We start from the raw sequence: 24,872 nt of genomic DNA on the forward strand, positions 1-24,872 counted from the left end.
AAGTAAATATGTAGAGGCAGCCGAATTTGAGTGTAAAAACCACTGATCTCATATGTTTTTTCATATATGTTGGAAAAAATAGGAGTGAAATTTCTGCCTTGCTGCCAGGGGATGCTGGCAAAGCATTTGAGCTATAGATATTGTATCTTGTCACTAATGACTGCAGGGAACTAAAAGGGATTTGGATTTTTTAATGCTTCACATTAATTGATAATTTGGTCTCAGAATCCACAGTGGAACAGAGGATTTGCTATATTGGATCTGTCTAGTGGCCCATAAAATCTGGCGTCTTGCCTCAGTGATGCTCAGAAAAATTATCATCCAGTTCCTTTGCTTGTAAGGTTTTTGGCCATTCCTGTAAGGACCGTACAGCAGAAAGGGGCAGAAGGTCCCTCTGCAGCAAACATTTCCAAAAACTCTGATATGTGAGTTTGGCAGGGTTCTCTGTATATATTTGTTTGGTTTTTTGTTTTGTTTCGTTGGGTTTTTTTAAAGCAAGAAAGAAATTCTTTAACTACAGCCATTCTCAACAGATACACTGCTGCTTTAACTCTTGGTCTCCACAGCCCAAAAAGAGAGGAGGTGAACTCCAGGTGTTTTCAGAAGGCAAACACAAGCAAGGCTGAGGCCAGAGTGGGGAGATGCCTTGTGCTGAGCAGAACACTATTGATTAGGCAGTATAAAGATTTCCCTCACTAATGCCTTTAGCAATCTTATCATGTGTCGCCCACATAATTGGATGGGGAAGAGAGAGGTGGAATCACTTAAGCGTTCAAAGCTCAACACGCGCTGAGAAAAGATTCCCATTCCGTGTGTGTGTGCAATTTTGTGCATCGTTGCCCCTTGATTGTACATTGAACACGCTCTCTTTGACAGCAGGGCCCTAAACAGCCCTGGGTATTAAAGCTGCTTTCAAACAGGGCCTTTCTCCATCCAGACAGGGGGGAGAAGGAGCTGGGAGAGGCAGGAGCATGAAACTGAGGGGATCAGGAGGGGAAAGCCTGGAGAAACTCTGACTATGCAGGAATCAGCAGGAAAAAAGAAAAGCAGTGGTTTCCTTCCATACAAGCATCTTAATTAGGGATGTTGATGAAGATACTTGCATTTAATTTTTTCAGGGAGGCCTTCAGTTTGTCATGAAGCAAAGCATAATTTATCCATGATCTCACTAAACTTCTCTGCCTCCAGTTTATTTGCTGATCACACCGAGGTTTGGGGGTGCTCCCCACCTTTCTGATCACTGTGTCACCACACAAAAGATCTCTTGGCTGCACCCATAGTAAAGGAGAGCTGAGATCATGGTCCTGCAGGTGGGAAGGCAGGAGGAGGCCAGTGGCCAGCTGGACTGCAGTGAGGAAATGGGTTTAACAGCCTAGACAAGATGAGAGGTGAGGGTTTTACATTTGCACATGCCAATCTCAATGGACTGTAAGTGGCAGTGCTCCTCCCAAAGCATGAACATTTCAGGACCCACACTCTTTCTGGTCCATCTGTGCTGAATTCATGGAGCTGGAATACTATGCTGGCATAAGGTTCTCTATCTTCTTCTGCTCTAGCTGCAGTTTAAATTAGTTTAAATTTAAATACAGTTTAAATTTGTACCCACCTTGATAAAACCCAGAACCATCAGTGTCTCTGACCTACTGTGTACAAAATCCTTCCTTGTTTCTGGTGACACCCCAGTGAAACTCATTGTGGATGGATGTCCACCAGGGGAGAGTCTATCTTGCTTAAAAGGAGGCATTGAGCTCTTTTCCCTGTCTGTCACAGCTTTCAGGCTAATGGGATGTTCCAAATGGGGACAGGAGAAGGAAGCGAGCACACTGCATGCAGGCAGCCTCTAGCAGGTGTTGGGAACCACACTTGGACAAAACAAATTAAAACAGGGGAAAGAAAAACAGTTTCACAGTCAGGGGGAAGGGGAAAAACTAAAGGACGGGTGGGGATCACAAGTAGCCTCTCTTGTCTCTCTAGATCTGTTGGCTGCAGCCAGGGAACACTGAAAATAGAAAAGGGTCCTGCCCTCCATAGTAAAGTTTTATGCAAAGGGAATTGCTTTGAAGGAAAGGGTTCCTGAACTTTCCAGCATGAAATTTGCTATTTCAGGTTTTTACAGCAGAGGTGACAAGCTTGGGTAGTTTGGCTGCATTGAGAAACAGCCCCAGCTTTCTGAACTGAACTGAGTCTAACTTCTGGGGATGGTGTCACTACCCCAGGGATGGCTCCAGCACTTGACTGGTTACTCCCAGGACTCTCCCCAGATCCCAGGAAAGCAGAGATCATCCTGGACAGCTTTTAAGAGCAGCCAAAGTCCAGTCAGCATGGACATGGACTGGAAGAATTGTCTCTGTTGAATCCAACCTTGTCATAGACATCCTCAGGTGCTTTAGGTCGGGAAATACTGAACAACAAACAATTCCTGCCTGTTTGGCTACATCTTTGACCTCTGCAAATGGAAGGTTAAAAACCATCAGGAAGCTAAAATGAAAGGCTTTGAACTCCCAGCCCTCTGGATCTCAGCCTGATGTTTGGGAGAAATCAAAAGCCTCAATTCAAAATGCCTGGGAAATGGGGCTGAGCTTTGATTGAAGATCCTAAGTTTGATAAACTCTCAGTAGGTATGTGAGGGTTTGGGGAGAACACAGGGATTTAGCTGGAGGTCAGTGTTTAGGTGAATATTGAGACTGTATTAAACAAAAATTCTGAGCCAAATGACTTGCAACGACAGCAGCAACATACCCCAAGCAGGAGAAGAGGTGAGTGTGGAGGTCAAGTACCAGAACAGGGAGTTTTTATCTCCCAAAAACAAACCGCTCTTTTGTGCCTGTGCTTCAAAGAAGATGTCACCAGATTGTGAGAGCTCTTCACCTGCCACATCCCTCTCATTACTGGAATGAAATAAATGGCAACAGCATGAAAACAGCAACTCAAGCAGGAGAACAACAGGTAGACATTGAGAAAAAGGGGAGGGAGAAAACAGGGTGCGGATGCAGGTCTTGACAGGGTGGAGAATTAGGGCAATTACCGTTTCTGAGGAAATGCCAGGAATACAGCACAACCTAATTTCCCCAATTAATTCTTCTGCACTTGAGCTGCTTTGTGTGAAGGGCTCTTAAGGTTCCAAACAGGAGAAAAAAAAAAAGAGACTCAACATTTGTTTTTCCCTCAGTGTAGAAATGGGGAAGTGTTGAGGGAAAATGTCTGGCTAAAACACAAGATGATGCTGTTACATCTTCCTTTCAGGAGATAAGGAGCTGTGCCACAAACTCAATTTGCAGAGGTTTTTATAGGAGCCACAGAGATATCAAAGACCAGCACGTTCAATACCACACTGACTTTTCCTGCACGCAGAGCACACCAGGACAGGCACAGAGACACTTCACCCACACACCCACATTGAGCCATTCCCTCACCTCCCCTTGCCAGCCCTACTGCAGCTTAGGAGCAATCTGGTTTCTCTGCTCCCAAAACCCAGTCAGGACAGTTGTGAGGCACCATGGCATGAGCCACCCACACCTAAAGAGGCATACAGATGTCATCTAGGAGGAGTGATGGCAATAAGAACAAGGAAAGAAATAAATCAGGGGTTGGGGTGATGGGATACATGGGATAAACAGATGCTGAGAAGGGCATCAATACTTTCAAACACAGGCTCTTGCACATAGGAAGACTGTGGCTCTGCTTGGCTATGTCAGTCACATCTCCAGGTCACCGTGACACTTTTTTGCCCCTACTCTTATAGGTCTGACAAAGCAAGATATATTTCCATAATCCAGCTAAGAAGGAGAAAATTAAAACACTTTTCACTTCCAAGTCCTCTTCCTAATAGAACATACATTTGTAGATGTGAAACCTTCCCAAAACCTGAGCAGAAAGGATGTAGAGAGAGCAGCATATCACATTTTCCTCCTCAGAGAAAGGCTGGAAGAGGAAAAGGTGGTGCACAGATGCATCTGCACAGCACTGATGTGCTGGGAAAGGTGCTGATTGTGAGGCTGAATGTGACACACACATTGTACCTTCTACAACATATTCTCCCCAATACCCAGTGTGGCCAGAGACTGAGCTTGCTGCCCCCCATCAGCACTGAGGACCTGCCTGAGTGCACAGCCTGGCTATTTCTCTGTCCAGAGCTGACTTACAGCCACTGTACACTGGCTCTACCATAAAACCTGAGACTGGCAGCTTATTTTCCCTCCCAAAGTGAGGCAGTACCACATCCCAGCCAGAAATTCAGAGGGAGTTTTCCTCCCCTGTGCCTGTTGGCCTTTCCCTTAGCAGGTGATGGTTCAGAGCCCCAGCACACTCATCACAGGGCTCCATCCTGGTGCTGACAGGGCTGGGCAGCAGTTCCCCTGTGCTGGGATCCACACTGCATGAGCTGCACAGCAAAACCACAAAGAAAGCACCAGGGGGATGACAGGATCCTGAGGGATCCACAGGAGGTCTAAGGGGCTCTGACAAGTCTGCACAAAAAGGCAGATTGGGGAAAGTACAGCTGACCCTCTGCAGAGAGCTCAGAGCTGCTAGGAACAGAGCACCAGTGATGGTGGGATTATTTTGAAGACTGTGGGTCAGACTAAATCCAGTTCCAATGCAAGGATTGTCTGTCTTACCCAGCATGCTGGATGAGCCTCCAGAGGAGCATGACCCAGACAGCTGCTGAATCTCAGTGACCTATTGCACACCTGGAAACCTCACTGGAAAAGTAACTGGCTGTGTCCATGAGAAAGAAGCCAATCTTGACTGGCAGAGGAAAAGAGATGGTCAACATGGGAGATGGTCACCAGAAAAGCAACCTTAAATGGGTACTGAAAATTATCAAGAATATGGGGGTTTTGCTGGCCATTTTAAAGAAAGAGAAGAAATAAATTGTTTGCACAGTAAACCTTCATGCTTCAGAGGAGGAGGGATCCCAGACATTTTAAGGAATGCTGACCTAAGGCCAAAGTCATAGCAGAAATTCTGATGGTCTAAGGGTGTGAGAGCCAAGGTTCATGGGAAGAGATATTAATCTTTTATTAAACCAACTGATACAACAGAAAATAACAATAAAAATAAGTACTCAGAGAGGGTTTGTGCACCTAAAATCCATTCTTTCTCCCCTATCAACAAAATCATAAGTTCCATTAAAAGATATTGCTTCTTCCTGCAAACCTTTTTTCTCCCAAATCCAAACAATGCTCCAGGGTGGTGAGGACACAGAAACAGGGAGCATTTTTGTCATTATGATTATTGCTGCATTTGTAGAAATAAATAAATAAATAAAAATAAAAATACTACTACTAATAATAATAATAAATAATCCAGAGCCCCCTTTTCAAGTCCTGCATGTGTCTTTTTTTTTGACAAGCAGGTGTGCTCTGCATGATGAAATGACCTGCAGAATTGAGATTGATCTCTGTGAAAGAATGGGGCTAAATCCCTTAGAAGGGTCAAGCCCAGCCCAGGATTTGGTGCAGGATTCCAGAAGAGTAGGACAGAGGAAATATGGACAGAGGAATGTCTTCATGAGGTTTAATGTCTACATAAATCCTTCCTCTCTTTGGCATGTGACTTCACTGCTGATGTCCCACCCATGTCAGGACATCCCCTTGGGAGTTATTGAGGAGTCTTGAGTACAATTTAAGGCTGTGTTCTCATCTGAAGATGAAGAAATACTGCCCTGTCCCTGGACAGCTGCCACGTGATTTCTGTTTTGGAACTGAATGACACATTTTGGGGGAAAAAATGGAAAATTATTTTGGTATTACTGGAGCTAGGGTGGGTCCAGAGCCACAGAAGGGCTCTTGGAGCACCCAAATCCCAGTGTGCAGGGTGAAAGAGCAGCTGGAGGTTCTGATCTCAGCCCTGGTGATGCCCCCAGCTCTGACACTCCCCCAGAACCATCAGGACATCCTCCAGGACAGCACTGGGCAGGCCCCCTGTGCCCCACTTGCTGCAGTCTCCGTGCCACCCTCAGCTTGGCTGAGGCACCATGTCCCTGACCTGCAGCGTCCCACCACCTGCTGTCACAGTCCTGAGTCATACCTCAAAAAAAAAATCGCCTACCCACATGGATTTTTTAGAGAAAACAACAAGGAAAATGAAATCCGCCCAAACCTTTCCTCTCCAGCGTGGATATATTCCATCCCGCCTTCCCACAGAGACCCACACCAAGGATTGCACAGCACGTTACACAACACAGCACAGAAATGCTCCTCCAGCAGCCCCTCCTTTCCTCTGCTCACAGGAGCTGGGCCACTTCTCCCTGGCTCCCCAGTTCCTCCACTTTCCTCCTCTCTCCACTCAGATGCTGCTCCACCTCCTCCCTCCACTTCCACCTCCACAATCCCTTTCTGTCCATCCTCTGTTCTCAAAAGGAGGTTAAAAGGCAGCAGCTGATGGGATCCCTCTGTGATGGTGGAGGAAGAGGATGCATCAGCCTTCAGGCTTGTTCCCCCTTTGCAGAGAGGGGGAACAAGCCTCTCTGCTGTTTTTGTTACACAAATGTTTGTTTTCTGTACCCAAATGCGTAACAGAAAATTAATCAGTTCACCTTTGTTAAAGCAATTTCGCATCCCACAAACGCAGGAGCCAGATGGTGTACTTTCTTTGTCTTAAAAGATTAAAAAATGGGGAAGAAAAGAAATAGCTAGGAACTAATCCTCAGCCTGGAACATGGTAATACAGCCACACATCCAGTTATCCAGGCTTGCAGGGCCTGGGCAGGAACAAACACAGGGACCCAGCAGACTGAAGAGAGTGCTTGCAGACTGCTTCCCATTTTGTGTCAGTTTGAGGGGGGGATTTCTCCCTGTGTTTCCAGAAGATGACAAATTCCAGCCTCTCCCAGGGCTGTAGCTTAGACACACCAAGCAGGATTTTCTGGAACCAGCTGAAGCAGAGCTTTGCTCCAGGTCCCACTGCTGGCAATGGCAGCTGTCTAAAGGGGAAAGCTGCCATGCACAAACACTGGGAAACAGACTTGGAAACGTCACCAGGCAGATCATGGATGTGACCGGGGACAGCACTGAAGACTTTGAAAGTTCAATTCTCCAGCCAAATCTCCAGCTTTCATAGCTGAGAGCGAGGAGCAGTTTGGTTCTCCCACTTGTTTGCTCATATTCTGGAAGGAGTGTGGCTGAACCGTGCCTGGAGGGGGATGAAGGACACCTGGCCCCTGGAATTCTGCTCTTTGCTGGCCTGGGGAGGCTTCCCAGCTCTGTCACCAATTCCTGCTTTGGCCTTGGGCAGGCGATGTAAACCCTCTGCTCCTCATGCCACCAGTGTAAATATGGGCAATCGGAACCTTATTTTGCTAGAAACCTTTAAAGACTTTAACAGAGATAACACAGAATTAACTTCATAATCAAAAGTTTTAAACATACTGAAAGTAAGCAACAACAAAGAAAGGAAAATCAACTAAGAACAAAAGGCTGTGATTGTCTGAAACTCAGTTCTTGCCCTGGTAAGTAGGTGATAACTGTTTACTACTTTAGTCATATTTGGCAATTTGTGTATGCAGAGAAAAGTTTAATAAAGAGCCTTAGTACACTGCATGAGACAGCACAGAGCAGTCCTCAGCAAAGCGCTTTGCACAGACAGGATGAGGGCTACAGGACACCACCACAGAGAAGACAAAAAAATCCCACAACAATAGACTGGCCTGTGGAGATCATCTCAGCCCCCCCAGCTGTGGCAGCAGCCAGCAATTTCTGCCCTTGCACAGAGGGCCCTTGGTGCTGCAGGAGCATGAGCTCAGTTGGGATTGTGTCCAGCAGTGTGGTAGGGGCAGGATTAGCAGGGCTGAAGGGAAGAAGACAGGCAAGAACCTGGGTAATCACATGGGCTGCTTCTCATCCTGCCCTGGGCTCTTCTCTTTCCTACTTGTTCCTTCATGAAGTTTCAGCAGTTATGGGACCACATCACCTCTCTTTCCTCATCACTGCACAGTAAATGCACTGAGACCTTTTCCCAGCATGAGCTTTTCTGTTGCACAGTGAGGATTGGTTCCCTTACTGGTAATTAAACCCAGTGGCAATCCAGTGTTCTGGCCTGGGAGGAGTGATATATCTCAGCACAAATCTGATCACGTTTCTCCTCCTCCCCAGCAGAGTAACTGCACTTGGCAGCCATCACATAATGAAAAATTCCTGAATTTGATCAAGACTATAGGCCACCCCTTTCTGGGTAGCTGGGGGAAATCATCCTCCATGCCAAACACAATGTTGTAAGCTGATATAAATCAGCCCCTGTGCAAGCATCAGGCTAGAAACCATGGCTCCCTAGCCTGAGAAGCCCTTCCCTGCTGGTGGATGGTCCAGAGACAAACTCCTACTGCAGTGTGCCCCAAACAATTCTCACATCACATTTCTCCTGCAGCTGGGAAGGGAAAAATGCTGTTCCCCCAGGGATGCTGCCACCAGGCAGGCAGGACAGTGCAGACAGGTACAGAGGGAGTGTGCAAGACAAGGGAACAGTGTGAGCACAAATCACAGGAGAAAAGGCTGGGAAGGCACTCCTGGCTCATTGAGTCTCTCCCCAGAGATGAGTACAGGATTAGCCTCTACACTAAACCCAGGCATTTTTGTCTGGTTTCTTCCTGAACCTCTTTAATGACAGGCTTTCAGCAACCTACCCCTGGCAAATTATTCCATTGTTTAAATTATGACCTTGCTGGAAAAAAAAATGTTCTGAGGTCAAACCTAAATTGACTATTATTTCCTCTTCCATATTTTATGCACTTATCAGTCAGTCTTTCAGTTGCCTTCTCTCTGGGTCCCTGTATTAAGTTTCTTTAATCTAACACCAGAGGTCATAGCCTGTAATATTTATCATCTCTCTGAATTACCTTTAATTTGTCAATGTCTTCAAAAAACAAGGAATAAAAATAGGCAGTAAGGATGGAATTATTTCAGAGCCATCCAAAAGCATGTGACTGTGTGCTGGGGTATCACAGAGTCTGTGTGTAGGCATCTGCATGGGTGTCTGAACTACAAGCATGGCCAGGAGTGAGCAGGATTGAGGACAGTGGTTTAGGGATGCCTGATGAACTTCTGTGCACATGTTTCAATGAGGTAATAACCAAACAAGTGAGCCCAAGGGCTCCAAAAACTGATTTACTGTAACATTTCCCATCTCCCTTTGCTGTGAGCATCAGAGTGCCACTGCAGCTGCCTTACCCTGTAGTAATCAGTGCTGTAGACATCTCTTGACATCCCAAAGTCTCCAATCTTCACCAGCAGGTTGGCTCCGACCAAGCAGTTCCTGGTGGCCAGGTCTCTGTGCACAAAGTGCTGGGAGGCAAGGTACACCATTCCAGAGGCAATCTGGCTGGCAATGTGGAGCATCTGGGATAGCCCTAGCTCCCCTTTGGCTTGACGAGGCTGCCCATCCACCAGGATCATTGCATCTGGGCCGTGTGCCCTAGAGGAAGAAAAAGTAAAAAGCACAGAGTTGCGTCTCAGGAGTGACAGGAATCCCACACAGTCATTGCTCTTGCTGTTGGGTTCCAGCCCCCAGCTCTGTGATGTGAGACAGACACAGCTCCAGTGGAAAGGAACAGAGAGAATTATATTAAAACTATACTAAAAGAATAGAAGAAAGGATTTCGTCAGAAGGCTGGCTAAGAATAGAATAGGAACCAATGATAACAAAGGCTTCTGTCTCCGACAGAGAATCCAAGCCAGCTGACTGTGATTGGCCATTAATTAGAAACAACCACATGAGACCAATCACAGATGCACCTGTTGCATTCCACAGCAGCAGATAATCATTGTTTACATTTTGTTCCTGAGGCCTCTTAGCTTCTCAGGAAGAAAAATCCTAAGGAAAGGATTTTTCATAAAAGATCTCTGCAATATATTACCCTTTTTATTTTAGTTAAATTAAAAAGAAAAGTGTTTGTAATTTTTTCTGCTGGGCTCATGCAGAGGAAAGAACAAACACTTGACAGGTTATCTGTTGCCAATCAAAACCTCAATCAAGTGCTGATGTGGAATGATCAGGGAAATAATTCACCTGTAGAACATAACCAGGAGGTTGAGGCTTTGGGGGAAAAGTCACCATTCTGGCTTCCTCTTCTGAAATTCCTTTTCTGTCCCACAGCAGTCCAACTGTGGTGCTGCTTCACAGGAAGGGGAACACCAGAATTCTGCAAGTTTCCCAACAAAGCCTGTTTGTTTGAGCTAACAGCAAATGGCAACAACTTATTGCAGGCTGCATAATGGCAATGTGCTGTTATCCCTGCTTCAAAACTGCTGCTGTCAGGAAACAAAAGCTGGAAAACCAATAACCAAAGGAAAAGAGGGAAGTGATGGACACCCTCAGTGAGCAGAGAGGGATGTGGTCACTGCAGACCCCAAGGCAGTGGGGGGTTGTGCCAGGAACACACAGCCTTGCCCCCCACCCAATCTGCAGGCAGGCTCCCATGTTCACCATTCCTAGGGATGCTCCTTGGAAGGCCATGCCTGTATTTCCCCATGCTAAGACCTTTTCTATCAGTATTTCTGGTGCAGACAGCAGGGTCTGTTGTGGCACCATCAGCCTGGTGGCTTTGGGAGGCATGAGGAGCCATGCCAACACGTGCCACCACTAACCCAGCTGGTACCTGCTGTTCCTGGTGCTTCCCCTTGCCACACCAGTGAATGTTTCAGGCCACTAAAACTCTCTGTTCTCTGGGAAGCACACAAAGGTCTAACAACACCTAAATAAAGGGGAATTTATTTATTGTGCTTTTCTCTAGGAAACTGGGTCTAAAGTGAGTCTCTTCCATTTTACTGTTTTTCCAATTTCTGCAGTTAAACTAGGAAAAGTCCATCTGAGGGTCTTACAGACTCCCAGTGTCCCTGGCCTTCAGTGTCTGGGAGTCACTGTCTCCTGCTGTAGGCTGGGTGAATTATTCCACGATAAAAACTGCTGCTTGCTGGGGGATTCCAAGCAGCTCTGCATCACCAACCCTTCCTGATCCCCTTGCAGCCCCCATTCCCCACCAGCAGACACCTTACCTGGCAAAGCCCAAACTCTCTTTCCATATGACATTTCCTTAGGCTTTTTGAGTGCCTCTTTGCAGGGTCTAAGTTCCCTTGTCCCCAAAGCCATCTTCCTTTGGGACACAAAGTGCTTTTTCACTGCCTACCTCATTCCAGCATGCAGGCAAAGGAGCACACATAGCTGCTTTTTCCAAGGCTGCACAGGAAGGAGAAGCTGGCAGCTAAACACAGCTGGAAGATGAGAAGCTGCAGTCCCAGGGACCACACAGCTGGAAAAGCTTCTTTCCCTTCATAAAGGCCAAAGATAATACAACAAGCTTTCTTTTCCAATGAGACTGGAGATGAATTTCGTCAGGCATGAGTGCTTCTCAGACATGTCCCAAGAAAGAGCTGGATCATGGGAGTGAGGGGTCCATGGCTCCAGCATGATTTCAGCCTTAGGAACACACTGCTGAAGCAATTGCATCAGGCAGTGGGCACAAGACATCTTTCTGAGAAACTGAGAGAGCCTGTTTTGCTCTGTACTCTTTGGGAGGTTAACTAGAGCAGTGAGAGAGGTTGTTCCTCAGCTCTAATATCTGACTCCTCTAAGGAAATAAGGTTGGTGGCTCTGCCAGGAAAAAGGATAGGTCAATTTGGAGTTTTCCTTTGTGAAGCACTTGAAGAGCAGCATCTCTCAGCCTCTTTTCAGACTGCCTGCCTTCAGTCACAAGGCTGAGGCATTGTCCTTAACTCTGCATCACCAGTTTGGGCTAAAACACCCTTTCAGCCCAGCTCCTGGTTCCATGCCGGTGGCAGAGCTCAATCTGCTGCTGCTGGGAGGTTGCTGAGGCCTCCAGGTGTGACAAAAGAAGGTCCCAGGTAAGCAAGGCTGCTCCCCCTTGAATGTGACTCTGAGGAGCTCTGTGAAGCCAACAGCCCTCACTCATCCTACCTTGACAAAGATGTCTTGGATCTATCCAGAGCTTGAGACAGGGACTGAGCTATAAATCCTATTCAATCTACCCCCAGCTATACCAAAATGAGGATGAAAATCGATGCAGGAATGTTCCCAGCTCATCCACTGCCCTGCAAATGCCCCAAAGCTGGAGACAGGTTGGCACTACTTGGCAGAGGAAAGAAGCAATCTCTAGGATCCTTCCTTATATTCTTCTGGTGTGGGTGATTGCTTAGAAGTGAAAACCTCAGGGAAAAACTTGCGCTTCCTGGTCAGAAACTGTGTTGGTAGAAAAATACTCAGTGAGTGTATCCCAACCCCAGAGCCAGACCTGCCGTGCACCAGATTCTTGTTCCCCCTGCAATCATATTCACACTTAGCAGTCAAAACAGGAAAATATCAAGGGTCCAATTTTCTAAATATTGGGAAATAAAACTACTAATTATTTCAAGAGGTAAGTACCACTCTACTTGCATGCAGGTTTCAGAGTGGAATTTCTGTTTTGTGGCAGAAGAGCACCATAAACATCCTCCCACAGCTGCTCCCTGGCCCTTGCTGCTGCTGGCTACAGAGCACACAAGTGATCTGCCTCAGGCTGGTGAAATGGTTGAATGATGATGGGGGGCACTGGGAGCTCTGGTAATTTGCATCTCTCTAGAGACAGAGAAGGTAATTACAGCACTTGTTCAGGCCTTGCCTGACTTCATGAGTAGTCTGGTGCCACAGGTTAGGGACCAGGAATAGGGATGGACCCCACAGGCACTTCCTGAGACTCCTCCAGCATTTCTCAGGTCTTTTCTGAATGCAGGAATGAGAACAGTGACCAGTAAATGCCCAGGATGCAAATCAGATCAAGGACACCAACAAATTTCTCAAAGGAATATTTTGGTTCTTGTGCTGTTGAAGTAGGAGCTCAGTGGCTGAGGCAGTGATGGCAAGTGGCCCTCCTGCTTCAGTGGGACATGGCTTTGCTTGGATGTGCAGGACTTGGAGCTGCTGACAGCTGTGGCTTCATGTCTTTCCATCCCCACAGGGCAGAGAAGGATCACAGCCACGCTCCCTGCAGCTTCAAACTTGCTCAGGTAGGAGAAGAAAACCCCAATTTTCACATCTCCTGAGGTTACCTAAGAGAAAATGCTGGGATAGAGCTACCAAAGCCCTAAATCTGATGAGTACCATCACCTCCTCCAAGCTGCGCTTGGAACAACCATCACCCACAGAATAACACCATTAGTGCATCACTGAGCTAGAACAAGTTCCCCCGAGGCTGTGGGGCAGCCCCACAGCACCTCCCATGCCCTCATTACCGCTCACCTGAGGAATTTGTTGAGGTCCCCGTGCTTCATGTACTCGAAGACCATGATGAGTGGGTCGCCGTCGCCGCAGACGCCGTAGAACTTGACGATGTGCTCGTGCTGCAGGTTGGTGAGCAGCTCTGCCTCCCGCTGGAAATCCTTGCGGGCTGCCAGCGTGGGGTCCTTCAGAGCCTGCAATGAAGGATGCACGTCAGAACTCAGGACATCCCTCTGGGTGTCCAGAGTTCCCGGGGGGCTTGGAGACCCTGGCACACAGCCCAGAGCACCTGTCGGTTTGATTATGAGCCATGGAGCAAATTACCAGCTTTGTATGAGGATCTGAAAGTCACAGAATTTTAAATAATGTAACAGTTAAATCATCACTAGGTGAAAAGGTAGATTTTCGGATTTTTAGTATGGGGGTTTTGGGGACAAGATGGAGGGACTTGGGCGTGTCCAGTCCTCCTCCTTCTTCTTCTTCTTCTTCTTCTTCTTCTTCTTCTTCTTCTTCTTCTTCTTCTTTTTCTTCCTCTTCCTCTTCTTCTTTTCTTCTTCTTCTTCTCCACCTCCATCTTCTGCTGTGATTCTGGCACTTTGGGATTGGTTTAGAATACAAGTGCACTGTCTAACATAGGTGATAGGCATTGGAAAGTAATTGTAAACATGTTAGACGTAGTTTGTGGTATAAAAAGACAACACCACCCCAAGGGCGGTCAGAGTGCTGCTGGATGCCTTGCTGAGCAGACCTCGGCTGGGCAGGAGGAAAATTTTATAGATAAGATTTAATAAACAACTTCAAGACTGAAAACTGAAGAGCTCTGACTCGTTCTTGGGACATGTGGGCTGAAACAGAAAGTTTTTACATATCTCAGGACTGCAATTAACAACACAACTCCAGAGAGATGCACACACAGAGTGGGCTCAGGTGGGGGAAAACCCAAAACAACAGGGTCACAGCATCTGGGAGGAGCCGATAAGGAAAGGAGAGGAGAGGAACCACCCAGTTGTGCTGGTGGCACCATGTTTGTGTTGTCATTCCTGTAGTTACCGTCCCACTGAGCTCCCCAGCTCATTTCCTAGGCAGCAGCAAACATGCCTCAGAGGGTAATAGCTTCCAATTATTCCCAGCTTGGGCAGAATTTATACTGGTGACCTAGGGGTGAATGGCTTCATATCTCATTATTATTAAATTCCTGAGCCAGCCAGTCCTTGCTATCTGTCTTTTATTTTGAAATAGCTGACTACACTGCCTTTATTCAGAAGACGGATTTGCCTGGCTGTGCAGTTATTGTGTGGATTTTTCAAACTGCCTCTGAAGAAGGACACTGTCAAGTCTTTTCTCATAATTTTTAAAATCGTGTTTTTATTCCCTGCTGTTTATAACAACTCCCCTGGCAGACTGATGCTGAAATCAGTATCCTTATTGAGAATATCTCATCTCCCACAATTTGAGAATGCCATTTTGCCATTGCAAGGCAGCTTGCAGGCTTCAGGTGGTGTGGACCAGCCCGACATTGCAGAGTTGCCATGAAGATGCTGCTGTGGCTGTAGCTTATGACAAGGGAGGATTCTCCAGGGTTGGGTTCTGGCTTGTCTGTGCATTTTTGTGCAGTTGCATTGGAGAGTTAGTCTGAAAGCAGCTTGTTGTCATCTCAGGGCATCAAGGGAGGGAACTTGATAAAAAAGTTTAAGTCCAGATCATTTGAAAAGATGAAATGGCCACAAGAGTCAGCACAATCTTTGCAAAAATTTAAGAAAATTACGAGTCTGGTTTTGAGTTGCTGGTTGTGCATCTTATTCTCTGCATCCTCCACATGTCAGGACTGTTTAGGACCAATTCTGGCTTTAACTGTGCAACCTAACAGGAGATGAAAAGGACTCAAGGAAACTTGTTCCACCTATCCTGTGTTGGTCTGATGTGCACCAGTTGCCCTTCAGTGTTCGGGACACTGGGCAGCTCTCCCTTTACCTACACACAAATATACTTTCTCCCTTTCCCCATGCCTTGAATCTCCCCATGCAGACAGCAGAGGTGGCCTGAGCAGCTGCAGGCTGCAATTTATGTGCAAAAAGGGATGCTAAATATCAGAAATCTGTGCATGGAGACAGGAGCCCAGCGCTCTGTTACTGCACTTGGGCTGGTCCATGGTGCTGCTGGCTCCAGAGAAGGTGTTTTTCCCCTTGGAGCAGACCTGCTGTGAGGCTTTTCCCCAAGCCTTGGGACACTGCCTCATCTGATTCTGCCCCCAAAGTGCTATTCACATGGCATAAACCTATTTTAATTCTTTGCCCTTTGGGATAGCTTGACTAGAGATATTTAGATGAATGTTAGTTACGTGGTGCAGATGGCAAAGCATCCATCCTTATCTCAGGCACCCAATTACTTTTAGTCATATAATATCTTCATAATGTTGATGCCACCCTATTTTTCTGCAGGAAAATAGTCCCTTCCCCCATCACTCTTTTCTCCCTCTTTTTCCTGTGGTTGCACATAATATTTCAAGCTGCAGTGAGTTTAGGTTTCATCTCCTTCACACACAATCATTTTTATAAGGTGTTAAGATTGTAAGTTTGTTGATCTCACACACCAAAAAAAAAGTTATTAACTCCCTCCTCATTGCTAAGGTTGCACAACCAAGCATTTAGAAATTAGGGAGTTGGAAGGGGTAGAAAAGGGAAAGAAGATCAGAACCAAAGAAAGAGATGTCTCAGTAAAATCAGTAGAATGTCTCTCCCAGGAAGATTCAGGGTAGATTATTTTTTTGTGTGTCTCCATCACACAATTCCTCCATAACTTCTGGCAGGTCCCTGAGCATCTGCAGGTTGCAGCTGTCATCATGAAGTGCCAGTTGTTCTGATATTTCTTGGAAAATCCCCTCTTATTCAGCCTCAGGGCCAGGCTTCCACAAGCACCGTGTGTTTATTGCTGCAGCAGGGCTCACTCTCAGTCAGGTACCTGCTGTCCATGGGGCTGGAGAGAGAGGTTGGTAACTCCATCCTTCACCTAAAGCAGATCTCTTCAGCTCAGTTTTCCTGCTTGTGCTTCTGCCCTCTGCAAAAGGGGATGACACAGCCCCAGTAACCTGCTGGGAGGCTGTGAAAATGGGTACACTCACATCTAGAGGAGCTCCAGCTCAGGAGTGACCCTCACAATGGAGCAGCCACAGAGAAATGAAAAATAAGGTGTTCAGAGGACAAGTCCTGAACACAGCCCCTCCAGCATTTCTAGTACTTGACTTTGTCACCTTAACACTCTGCTGGATATAGTGTTTGTGCATTTCTTAGGATGCTTTTAGAAGCAAGCTGAATAAAACAGGAAGCTTGTCCATGCCTTCACATCAAAACTCAGTTTATCTGCAGGGCTGCAACCTTTAGATCTGCTAAAACTCTGAGTCCATTTAAGCGAGAGAGTAACACAGCCCCTTGCTTTGGCCCTGGGAGAGAGTCCCTGGGAGCAGGGCAGAGGCAGGCTCTGGGCTGTGGACTCAGCTGCCCCTAACCAGGCAGTCCTGCTGCTGCCCTGAGCTGTAGTGACTGGGGAGGCAGTTCTCAGCCTCAGCTAGGGACATGAGATCTTCAGGAATTGCAGCCAAATCTCAACTTTATATGTAAAGCCTTTATTCCTGCCTTTTTTTTTCTTTTTTTTTTTTCCTTTTCTTCCCCTCAGACTTCTAACATGGCCCAAATTAGAGGGATTTTTTTCCCTGCCACTCCCAGAGCTGGCAAGAAGCCAGATTGCAGGGCCCTGCTCCAGAGCTGGAGCTGTATGATCTTGCAGGATGAAAGGCACTCTGGAGATGTAAGCTCATAGTAGCAATTAACAGAAACAAGTTCGGATGCTGTTCCTGCCTACATGCAAATGAAACTCTGAAGAGACTGGGGAGCCAGGCTTGCTGGGGGATGGCTGGCACTGACAGGCAGGTACCAACCCTGTAATCAAACAATTAATCACATGGGTGTCTGCATGTCCTCGGCTTTAACCACTCTCAGAGGTGAAAGGTGCAATCTTGTGTCGCAGACATCTTTTTATGAAAACCTTTTCCTTAGGATTTTTTCCTCCTGAGAAGCTGAGGCGCCTCAGGAACAAATGTAAACAATTATTATCTGCTGCTGTGGAATGCAACAAGTGGATCTGTGATTGGTCTCATGTGCTTGTTTGTAATTAATGGCCAACCATGGCACAGCTGGCTTAGACAGAGCATCTGGGACAGCTGCCTTTGTTATCATTCCTTTCTATTCTAAGCTTAGCTAGCCCTCTGAAATGAAACCTTTTCTTCCATTCTTTTAGTATAGTTTTAATGTAATATATATCATAAAATAATAAATCAAGCTTTCTGAAATATGGAGTCAGATCTACGTCTCTTCCCTCATTCTAAGACTCCTGTGAACACCGTCACAATCTTACACTTCACTGTCGGAGCAAAAGAGGACATCTGAGCTAAAGAATAAAAAAAGGCTTGAGCTGCCAATGATTAGACCAAGTCACAAGTATCTGGATGCCTCCAGCACTTTGGAGAGAGTGCTGGAACCTTTCCCCCTGCAGAGCATCGGTTCAAATGCAGACCTTGTTCCAAGGAGTTGGGAAGCACTGGTTAAATCCAAGGGATTAAACTGTGGCTCTGCCAACTGGTGCCACTTGAGAGGAGAGCACAGCTCTGCACTGAGTGCTCTCCTCTGCCCAAAGCCACACTGATGGGGCATAGCTCCCACCAGGAATATCACAAGGATGCAAGCAGCACAGCACAAGCCAAGCTGAGCTCGTGTTGGCTTAAAATACTCAAAACAGGAGCAACCTGTGGCTAAGCAAGCAGGAGCAGAGTGGAGCCAAGCCGAGTTACTTTGCCCATCTTGCAGCAAATTGATCCCAGAAAATTGGCTCATCATGCTTAGCTTTCATTGCTCATTTCTGCTGAGGCCTTTTTATGTTTCAGCTTCTGCATGTTACACAAAAAGATAAAATCCAGAAGGAGCAGGGCTGCAGTGCCTGCTGGAGGGAGTTGGATCCACACTGTGTGCTGCAGCTGCACAGGAGCTCAGCTCGCAGCCCAGCCTCTCCTCCTGCCTGTCTCCTGGCCGTGTCAGCAGGAAGGGAGGCTTTGGCACTGCTGAGAACAGACAACCTTGAAGCGAAACGCTGAAACTTTGTGTGACTAATTGGATTTACCACAATCTCCGGCATCAGATAAATCTCCACCCCTGGCCCCCAGCCCTCCCCTGCTTCCCTTTCCCACACAGGCTCATCCAGTCTCTCTTCACAGGCCAGCCCCTGCCCTTCTCTCTTGCCCTTAGCCTTTACCTTCACTGCCACCAGCATTTTGTCGTTGGTGGGGCTGAGGTTGTAACACTCGGCCAAGAACACCTTCCCAAAGGCGCCTTCTCCCAGCTCCCTCTTCAAAACGATGTCTCTCCTCTTAATATGCTGGACATCTGTTGGAAGGAGGGGAGGAACAGGGAGAGGGTTGAGGGGAAGAATGAATCAGGGTTAATTCAGCGAATGGAAAACAACTAATTCAATTTTCTTGCAAGCTGCAAGGGAACTGAAATTGTTTCGCAAAAATATCTACGGGGATCTTTTTTACCCACCCACCCACAGAAGGCAGCCATCTCTGTGATGGAGTTAGTCCCATGCAGAACATCTGCAAGGAAAGTACTTGAGGTTTATCAGTTCTCATGACAAGCTCGTGGCAAGCTTGTCCTCAGGGGCAAATTCTGCTACAAAGACTTGAATCTCTTTGGAATGATCCTGGAAATAATCCATCTCCTGTGAGGTGTAGCAAAGGTCACATCCTTCCAATGAAAGGCCAGGTGAGATTAGAAGGCCCTGTTGAGTTTTGCATTTCAACTGGGATTAGCTTAAACTCGAGCAGGACTGATTTTTGAGGCTGAAGCTTGGTAAGTCAAAGCATTCCTGGGAGGAGGAGGAGCAGTGACCCCAACATTCCTTAGGGCATTAGCAGGAGCTGGTTGGAAGTGCTGGAACTGCCCCGCAGCAGGACCCTGACCCTGCAGCCTTCCCCTGCACGACTGTTCCCTCAGAAGGAAGGTCATCCCAGGATACCATCATTGGCACAACAGATGAGCTGAACCCATTAGTTTCAATGATCCTTCCCACTGACATTTAGGACAGCGAGGATTGACGGAGAATAGCAACTGAGGATTCAGGAAGAATCACAAGAGCAGTAGCTTTAGTAGCTCTGTACCAGAGGTACAGAGGCCAAAGAAAAGTGGTTTGCTCAGCTAAGAGGTCATTCCTGAGGATTAAATCTGCCCAGATACCAGACACCTGCAGGGGCAGGTTAGTGACTGTGGGATATCCACTGACTCTGGGTCATTATCAAATTCCACGGGTGGCTGGGAGAACTTGTTCTCTTTTGAGGACAGCAGTAAGGCACAGCAAATCTCTAAGCACATTTCTGGCATCGCAGCACCCCTAGAATTCCTCAGCAATAAAAAAAGGGGGTTTCAAACACTTGGAATGAACTGTAGAAGCAGTTAGAGATGCACAGCCACCACAGCACCCAAAACTTAATCTCTATGAACTGTCCTTCAGTGGAGCTTTACATCACCATGAGAACTGTGGCAGCACAGACCACTCCCAGCCTCAACCTGATGGTTTTGAAGGCCAGTGAAGAACTGTGCACTCTTCTCCAGTGCACAGTTAGCAAAAGCTGATGCATGAGAGGTCTCCTCATTATGTGGGACAGTGCCTTCTTTCCTCTTACATGGGATGTTCATAACCCTTAATCTGTTTGCTCATAAACTGGACCACTTTTGATCCTTTTCCATCTCTTCCTTGTGCCACAGGAGCTGTAAAGCTGTGTCCCTTAGATTAGGTGCATTTCTCTGCAGATGAAGGAGGTGGAAGTGACTAACTCTGGGTTTCAGACTGGCTGCAGGGACACATCACAATCTGCCACCAGCTCCTATCACCAGCTCCTGCCACCCAGGCACCCGAGCAGGCACCTGTGTCAACCTGAGGGATCACACAGGCACCACTGAATGCATCAAAAAGCTAATGGAACACAAGGATCCTAATGGCTTTCATGCAATTAAGGTTTTTAATTAGGAGCTCAGAGGCAGGTTTATGGAGCTGCCATGCCTGGGCCCTTGGCTTGCTTGGGAAGATGGATGCTGCAAGATTGCACAAGCAATGGGCCTTGTAATGAAAGACACCTCTCTGGGAATTCCCATTGACCTTTCTTAATTGTTCAATAGGCTGAAAACTGTTTCTTTCCGATATTAATAATATCAGTAACATTAAGGTCCATGTTGGTAGGCACATCCAAAATGACTTTGGTTTTAAACCTGCAGTGGCAGCCAGGGAGAACAAATCACATGTGGACTTTGCCTCCTCCACCTGGTTTAGCTGAGTGCTTTAAGGAGTACCTGGAGAAATCTGAGATATAACGTGTTGAAATGTAAAGCAATGCACTTGGGTGAGGAAACTCCTAATATAAGAAAAGCTCAAATGGCACCAATTTTCTTAATAGAGTAGAGGAAAAGGGGTTTATCCTCTTTGGCTTGGCAAGCATTTCTATAGCACTCACCACTACATTACCTTGGTCTTACTGTGTTGACAAACCACATATTTGCATTATTGGTCTCCCAAACAGCAGCAATGAAGAAAGCTGTGAGGAATGATCTTGTACTAAGAGGAGCCCAAGGATGTTTTTAAAAACTCAGAAATGTAGCAATTACAATAGGATTGTCCCGTTTGGTGTGAGATGAAGTTAAATAGGAAACAGTCTCAGAAAAAACAGCAATACTATTTATGAATTTTTACACTTCTGATGAGTAACACCATGAGAACTGATGAGCAACACCATGAGAACTGAGGCAAACCTCTCTTTCTAAACTCTCCAGGGTATTGTCCAAAACTTTCGGCTCCCAATGTTTCCTCCCAATAACATCTTAATAAATTATCAGACATTTCTGAGAGCTGGCATCCAAACTGTGTAATTACATCTATATTATTAAAATAATATCCCATCTGTCTCTGAGACCAGATTTTACAGCTAGTTATTAAGAGTCACCTGAGAAGTTTCAGGGAGAATTCATATGAGGAATTAAATGTGGTATTATGGCAGACAGAGCTGAATTGAGGGAGAAGCAATCCTTTTGCAGTAGTGGACTTGTGTAGCACTGTTGGATTGAAAGTTAACTTGGGTGGCTATAAAAATAAAAGGGTCATGAAGTTAAGTAGTTTGACAGCAACTGGACAATCTTAATGTAGAATCAGAAAAGTACATTTCCTGATGGCAATTTCTCTCAACCTCAAATAGACATAAATTTTGCTTCACAGTATTTTAGGCACAAATGGAATAATAAGTGAGTTATAATAAATTGCTTTTCCACATGCTAGAGGCCTAAAGTAGTGAAGTTTAGATCAAATTCTTCCCTTTACGGCGAGATCAGTGCTATGATTAATTCTAACGCACTATAAAAGACAGGTTTAACCACAAGGCAGTGACAAACCCTGTGTCACAGTGTGGCCAGCAGCATTATTGTGCTCACCTTGTACCTCTGTGCTCACCCATCCTGGCTGTAACTCATGAGGAAGGCCAAATAGCCATGAAAGATGCTGTGCTGCAAGGGCACCTCGGAGGTTCATCTGCATAAATCTGTTTACCTGCTCCTGGAGGAAGCCGAGCCCTGTCTGATAAACAGCTGGTGTTTATTTGTTTTAGGCAGGCAGTGCTGTGCTAATCTGTCTCGGCTGTGTTGCAGTCAGCCCTGTAGACAAGGTGGATGCAAACTGCCTCTCCTGAAGCAGCACTCTTTTTGTTTTTTTCCTCCCTGTGTACCATTTACTTATAAAAACAAGACAACAAGACAATTCATAAGAAGATCCTATGCAGAAGCCACAGCAAGACCTGACAGGAAAACAAGCAGAATTGACAGCATGATGTGAACTCATTCAAAGCCATGCTGTACCTAGGGGAAGGATGCGACTGCCTGACGCTGAAGTAATTCCACTTTACAATGAAACATCTTCCAGTCCTGGGTTTGGGATCAGTATATTTTTTCATGACACAGAAGAAAAGTTGGGCAGATTCCCCACCTGCCTTCTTGTCCATCAAGATTTAACACACAGAGAAGGTGTTTCAAACTTTTGCCTTCATTGTTGTTCTGAATATCCCATTAACCACATCCAAAAGCACCTGACCTGCAGCTGGTTGGAAATGGCCCATGACTTTAGCTCAATGATGGCAGCATGGGGGTAAGTTAGAGCATTAACAAATGTAAGTCTGGGACCCACTTTTACACATGCAGATTGTTTCCCTTTCTCTGGAAAAGCCAAGGCAGAAGGATGGCAGCTTTGCATCTGCAAAGGGATCTTTGCCTAACCACCTCTGAACCTTTTGCAGGACAGATGATTCAATCTGTGCTTAAAGTGAATTTAGTCAGAAAAGTGGCTGTCTGAAACCAGAAACTTCTTCCTCCCCATCACTTGCTCCCACGTGTCCTTAGTCATGTCTGTTCCTCTCCTCGAGACAAACACCTTCTGGTTTGCTAAACTTGTGAACCCAACACAGCCATGGGATACTGGGGAAGATGAAGAGGGAACAAGATTAATTCTGCTTTCCTCACGCATCAGTCTACCATGTCCCAATGTCCCAGTGGGTCTCTTCTGCACTGGCCCTTGTGACAGAGCCTGGAAAAATCAGAACTTTTCCACTCCCATCACTGATTCAATGATTCTTCTCCCATCTTTTACTCTCATATTGCAGAGTATCTCTATCTTATGGCAAGGTCAAGACAAAAAGACCCCAACTCAACCTCCAAATTCCAGGTAGAGCTCATGGACCTGGTAATAGACTGTGTCCAATGGAAACACCTTGTTTTGAATAACCACCTCTTTTCAATCACATGAGCAGATATTGGGAATCTGTATGAGTACATTTCATGAATCTAATTTTCCAATTACTGTCTCATTTCTAAATCAGTCCTGGGCATCAGATGAAGAAGAGATGGGTTCAGTGACACTGCAAATTCTGCATTTCAAATTCCCATCACAACCAGCATCTTTGAAACCATGGTTTGCTAATACTCTTGCATGCACATGATTGTGTTTGGACACAGATGACTACAGGGGGAGGAAAATGGACAAATCAATCTCCAGGGTAAACCATGAGCAGGGCCAGTAGCTAAGTTAGAACAAACTGTAAAACTACTAATGCTGGATCATTTACACCAGGTCAATTTCAATTGTTAAATTAATTTCAATTATTTCCTCACATCATCTTTCAAACTCCCAAATAGCTAGCAGTCTGTCTTCTTGTATTTCTAGTGGGTTTCCTGACCCTGGACTATTAATTCACAAGCAACTTGTAGCTTCCTGGTGGAATAGACCAAAATTATAGACGTTTCCACTTTTAATTTTGCTGCCCTCTTTATTAGAAGATTCCTCTTCTTGCCTAGAAAAGACCAATATCAATTTTTTATAAATTTTTTCTTCTCCATCCACACGTGACCCTGTTTTCCCTAAAGGTAGGTCCTTTCCTGCACCTCTCCATCACCAACTCCTCTTTCCCTTTTCACATCATGGTATTTCTTCTCTCTGTTTCTTCTTCTTTATTTTTTGCCCCTCTTCCTGTTCAAGCCCTGTTTTAAACCTGACTTATTTTAGATCTGTTTCTAGGGTATCCTGATTTGGGTCTGATCCTGGGCTCTTTGTAGATATGGTCCTGATTTTCATAAGCTGCTAATGCCTCATTTGCATCAACAGCACTTTATAAATGATAACAACAATGACATTTTTCAGCAGTGGCTGAGTCATTTGCTGTAACAACTAATTTATGCCAAAGAATTTTCTCTTTTCTTTCTACATAAGTTGTCCACAAAAAGGTAGCAAAGTTCTCACTTAGTCAATGTGATTCATTCATTTCTTCCTCAACACTGCTGGAATAACTCTTGTGAATAAATGCTGCACAGCTCCGCTGCTCCACCACAATTAAAATCAAATAAACAAAGCTTAAAATTTACACTGGAAATCTTGTCACCACCACATGTAAGCACCAAGTGGAGAGCCCTTCATGCCAGGCAGTCAATCACAGCCTGGATGGGAACCAAACTCGATGAGTTACCCAATGTACCTGATCAGAGCAGGGCACGCACATTGGGCATGATCAGATTAAGAAGCCCTGCCACTGGAGGGCTGGCAAGGCATTCTCTCACAGATCTGTCTCACAGGGAGAGAGGATAACACATAGGCAGGCTGCACAGAGCCCGAGTCTCCCTCCTCACCTGGTGCAAATCCATCAAAGTCAATGGAGGATATTGATTTCAATCACGGACTGCTGTGAAGTACATGTAAACAAAGGCAGAATCAGTCCCACATCATTTTAAAAAATGGAGACATAAACAGGCTGTTTCTTATCTCTGCCTGGACTCCAAGTAGGTAGCCCTTCACTTCTGGTGGCTTCTGTCCCAGCTGTGACATGAGCCACCTCTGGGAAAGGGCCCAGGTACACACTCCAACAATTCGGCACGGTGCCCAGACACTGGGTCTTTGCCAAGTCCCTCTGTAAGGCACCCTTCAAGGACTTGGACTCAAAAAGTCATGATTATAAGCACGAAGCAGTTCTGACACAAATCATAGAGATTTATGTAAAGCATATCTGAATCTCTGGGAACTTGGTGGAGAAACCACAGCCTTCAGCTCAG

At 46.0% G+C, this 24,872-nt stretch overlaps 1 protein-coding gene across 2 annotated transcripts in view; it reads right to left on the reverse strand.

Moving 5' to 3' along the window:
• Positions 1-24,872, reverse strand: part of NTRK3 (neurotrophic receptor tyrosine kinase 3) — a 216,391-nt gene that overhangs the window by 32,147 nt on the left and 159,372 nt on the right. For both annotated transcript variants that reach the window (XM_005483447.4, XM_074549225.1), the window contains exons 13-15: positions 18,502-18,632; positions 13,225-13,397; positions 9,165-9,408 (exon numbers count right to left, since the gene is read on the reverse strand). In XM_005483447.4, the coding sequence (XP_005483504.2) occupies positions 9,165-9,408; positions 13,225-13,397; positions 18,502-18,632 (548 nt within the window). The remainder of the gene's footprint in view (positions 1-9,164; positions 9,409-13,224; positions 13,398-18,501; positions 18,633-24,872) is intronic.

Source organism: Zonotrichia albicollis, chromosome 11, assembly GCF_047830755.1.
Source record: "Zonotrichia albicollis isolate bZonAlb1 chromosome 11, bZonAlb1.hap1, whole genome shotgun sequence".
NCBI lineage: Eukaryota > Metazoa > Chordata > Aves > Passeriformes > Passerellidae > Zonotrichia > Zonotrichia albicollis.